The sequence below is a fragment of the Cyprinodon variegatus genome, unplaced genomic scaffold (genome assembly GCF_000732505.1).
Source record: "Cyprinodon variegatus isolate N-32 unplaced genomic scaffold, C_variegatus-1.0 Scaffold1992, whole genome shotgun sequence".
NCBI classification, from domain to species: Eukaryota; Metazoa; Chordata; class Actinopteri; order Cyprinodontiformes; family Cyprinodontidae; genus Cyprinodon; species Cyprinodon variegatus.
The window spans coordinates 9,018-13,647 of record NW_015152445.1 but is presented as its reverse complement, the minus strand read 5'-3'; the positions used below and the strand labels follow the sequence as shown (position 1 = coordinate 13,647).

Sequence of the window (4,630 nt, the reverse complement as noted above, 5' to 3'; positions counted from 1 at the left end):
ACTGTTTTTGGATTTATTTATTATTTTGCCAGCCCTGAAAGACAAAAATTACAGACTTAAACATTAAAGTTGATGCCTAGATAAATGCCTAACATAATGCCCCCTTGTCTTTTTATTTTATTTATTTATTTTTGTTTGTGTCGTTCTGTTTTATTTTTGCCTTATGACCGTATGTGTGCCTTAAGCCTGTAAGACTTGACTTCATGTATTTACAGACCACGTGATTTTATACTTTTGTTCAAAATGTTTAATAAAAAAAGTTATACGTGTAACATAATGCAAGCCTGAAGAAAAAATAATGAAGCACAGAGATGTCTTTTAAATAAAAAGAGAATTTTTTTTATGTTACGACATGATATTTTATTGTAGAGATGTCAGCTTTATTACATTATTGTGTGTTTCATTGTTGGGGGGTAATGTCTGGGCAGGATGGAGGTTGAGATGAAAACCTGTTGCTGTTTATTGTGACAACAAAGATTATGTCTAAAATATCTAAAATATGTTCAAGCTAACAGAGAAACAAAGATTGTTTTATTGATTTAATTGTTTTATCTTCACCCACACCAAAAACAAATACTGCCACTGGGATAGAGCGCCTCATATATTTCCCATTTGTCATACAAGAGATAAAAGGCTAATGAAAAAGTTACACTCTTCCTGTTAGAGCTAGAAAAGCATCTAGTTTGTAGCATCTATAATGGCCTTGATGGGAGTTCCTCAGTGCTTCCTCTCTCCTCCATGGAAAGTTTTGATTACATTTTTACTAAACAAGAGTTAGAATGGCCCTTATTGAATAGGCTATAGGTTGAGGTTCTTATTCATAAGGAAACTGAGATCCAATCTAACCTATAGCTAGATAAGCTGCAATGTCTATCTTTTCTAAGTCTGTTTTAGAAAGTGCAATTCTTTGCTCATTTGCTGAACAAACTGATCCAGAAAGCTGGTTCTGTGCTGAGGATCCTCTACCAGAACTGCTGAGCTGATTGTCCAGAAAAGCCCCTACAGAATATCCTCAGCACAGAAACATTTTTGTGGGTCGTTTTTTTTTAGCAGATAAGCCTGTAAACAGCCGGATTAATATTTTTTTCATGACGTTATACTAGTAGGGATTTTGTTGCTTAAAAAAAACAAACACATTTTATTAATTTAGCTGATTAAAAAGAAGGTAATCTGTAAGTTGCATGTGTAAACCTTCACTATGGGGTGAATGAGAAAAGACATTCTCTGATCTTAACAATCGTGATTTCCCCACAGTCAAGCTATTCTAGATATTTTAAACATAATCTTTGTTGTCACATTTAACAGCAACAGGTTTTCATCTCAACCTCCATCCTGCCCAGACATTACCCCCCCAACAATAAAACACACAATAATGTAATAAAGCTCACGTCTCTATAATAAACTATCATGTTGTAAAATAAAAAGTCCTCTTTTTATTTCAAATACATCTTTGCGCTTCATTATTTTTTTTTCAGGCTTGCATTATGTTAGGCCTTTATCTACGCTTTTTATCTCTGAAAAAGAAAACGCTCGATGGAAGTGGCGAAAATCCAAAAACGTGCTGTTTTTTTCTGCTTTGTTTTCTGTTTTTCCGTTTTTGATTTGTAAATGGAAAAAACGACAAACCAAAGTAGAATCCATTTTTGGTTTTGAAGAAAAAAACAAACTAATTGCCTGAATGTACACCGACCCTCCAGTATCCAGTTTAACACTAAATGAGAAGTCGTAAATAGAATGAAATGATTTAGTGTCTGATCTGGTTGAATAGTAAAAGTTTATGGATTTTAAGTTTGATCGGTGTGTTACGCCCTGTTCTGTCACTTATTAATGGAGGGGCTGAATTCTGCAAACTTGGCTTGTGCTCATTTATATGGTTTCACCTTCTTTTCACAAATGTTTGATGTAATTTCAATAATTTGAGCTGAACTCATCNTATTGCTTAAGGTGGAATTGAAAGCTGCTTTCCTCTGTGTGATGAACTGAGCTTAACCATCTTTTTTCACCTTCCTGTCTACAGTCTTTATTTCCTGGCTGAAGGGAAAAGTCAGAAAGAGTGGAACATAGACATTATATAAGTAGACGCCTCATTGGACCGGCAGACGTGCCTAGGAGGTTGTTATCTTGGATTGACCAAAATATCATATTAATATTAGCTGCAAATTGTATAACTTTGCTTACATCTAATCTAGTTTGAGTTCAGTTTCAATAGTTTTTAATCTGAATATGTGTAATCTAACTGAAAGGTAATTTTAAAATTTGTTTTGGTCTTTTTATTATTATATTACAATTTCAGCCGTATTGTAATATTATCTCTGACTCATCTTTCTTGTGATTAAAATGAGATCTGAGGCGTCTCCTATTCATTCTGACAGCAGCTGTCTGAACTGTGTCTGATCCAAGGTGGCTGCCCTCTAGGCATGTCGGTTCTACGTATGTAATGTCTATAGAGAGGGAGGCTTAGAAATGTTCTGCCAGGAGCTCCTTCCTGGTTGCATTGAGTCTGCTTGCAGCAGTTAGAGTAAACAGAGAGTCTGTCCTCTCTAAACTGAACCCTGCAACTCTTGGGTTGAGGCACCAAGTTACAGATGTACAATATTTCACAGTTACTAACGAGATACAAATATTTCAGGTGCAGAGCTTTTCTGTCTCTAGCATTTTTTAAATTAACCATAGGCATAGTGACTAAGGCTGGTAGATAGACTTGTACTCACGAGGCATTGTGCTGGCCATGTCTTCTGTCGAAGGATGCTGATCTCTTCTGATGCTTCACAATGAAGGAGCTCAGACGCTTCCTTACTGTTATATCTGCTTTCTGACTCCTCCCTCTAAACCGGGGGTAACCAATTAAAAATCAGCGGGGTCCGAATAAAGAAAATCATCAACCAGTAAAGGTCCAGAGACATTTATAATTATAATCTGTTACTTTGAACAGAGTTTAACACTGAAATAAAATGAGGTATTCATGCATCCGTGTTATACATTGACTTTTTAAATAAAAAAATATAAATAAATATGTTTCTATTTTTAAAATCTAAAGTTATTTGAAGTAGAGAAAAACAATTGTTCAGTTTGGTATATTGACAATTTACTGGTTCACATTGCTGTGACAAACCTGTTTTAGTTTGAAAAGAAGGTGCAGGAAGGAGTGAAAAGCATGTTAACACTGTAATGTAGGCTTGAGCTCATTATCTGACGCATGCATATACACACCAGGAACCTGNACCACACCGAGCACAGAGGGAGATCTATTCCACACACTGATTGTTTTTACCAGTTTACTTATTGCTTAAGGTGGAATTGAAAGCTGCTTTCCTCTGTGTGATGAACTGAGCTTAAATATCTTTTTTCACCTGCCTTTCAACAGTCTTTATTTCCTGGCTGAAGGGAAAAGTCAGAAAGAGTGGAACATAGACTTTAGATAAGTAGACGCCTCATTGGGCTGGCAGACGTGCCTAGGAGGTTGCTATCTTGGATCGACCAAAGTATCACTTTGCATACATCTCATCCAGTTTGAGTTCAGTTTCAATAGTTTTTAATCTGAATAAATATGTGTAATCTAACTAAAACGTAATTTTAAAATTCTGACAGCAGCTGTCTGAACTGTGTCTGATCCAAGGTGTCCGCCCTCTAGGCATGTCGGTTCTACGTATGTAATGTCTATAGAGAGGGAGGCTTAGAAATGTTCTGCCAGGAGTTCCTTCCTGGTTGCATTGAGTCTGCTTGCAGCAGTTAGAGTAAACAGAGAGTCTGTGCTCTCTAAACTGAACCCTCTTGTGTTGAGGCACCAAGTTACAGATATACAATATTTCACAGTTACTAACGAGATACAAATGTTTCAGGTGCAGAGCTTTTCTGTCTCTAGCATTTTTTTTAATTAACCAGGTAGACTTGTACTCACGAGGCATTTTGCTGGCCATGTCTGCTGTAGAAGGATGCTGATCTCTTCTGATGCTTCACAATGAAGGAGCTCAGACCATTCCTTACTGTTATATCTGCTTTCTGACTCCGCCCTCTAAACCAGGGGTAACCAATTAAACATCAGCAGGGTCCAAATAAAGAAAATCATCAACCAGTAAAGGTCCAGAGACATTTTTATTTATAATCTGTTACTTTGAACAGAATTTACCACTGAAATAAAATGTGGTGTTCATGCATCCATGTTATACATTGACTTTTTAAATAAAAAATATAAATAACAAAAAAAAATAGAGAGAATATTTTTCCATTTTTAAAATCTAAAGAGTTATTTGAAGTAGAGGACAACAATTGTTCAGTTTGGTATATTGACAATTTACTGGTTCACATTGCTGTGACAAACCTGTTTTAGTTTGAAAAGAAGGTGCAGGAACAGAACAGAACAGAATTTAACACTGAAATAAAATGTTATACATTGACTTTTTAAATAAAAAATATAAATAACTGCTGGAAAGGCAGTATAATATTCAGAGACACTTATCTGTAGTAAGGTGTTGGGAGACATCTAGTGGTGAAAAATGGTAAGTGCGCCTGTTGTTCAGAACTGTGCAGCACTTTTAGTTGAAGACGGAGCCGATAAACAGGTGCAGTTGAAGTTGTGTGCGTAGATGACAAAACGTAAGTTTAACATGATCAGAGTGACATAAATATTATG

General features: G+C 35.9%; 1 protein-coding gene across 1 annotated transcript in view; it reads right to left on the bottom strand.

Moving 5' to 3' along the window:
* The window catches only part of LOC107104986 (GTPase IMAP family member 8-like), a 10,918-nt gene extending 6,974 nt beyond the window's left edge, over positions 1 to 3,944 (bottom strand). Inside the window, exon 1 of the mRNA XM_015405102.1 lies at positions 3,899 to 3,944. Coding sequence (XP_015260588.1) covers positions 3,899 to 3,917 — 19 coding nt within the window. The 5' untranslated portion in view covers positions 3,918 to 3,944. The remainder of the gene's footprint in view (positions 1 to 3,898) is intronic.
* Between the last annotated feature and the right edge of the window lie 686 nt (positions 3,945 to 4,630).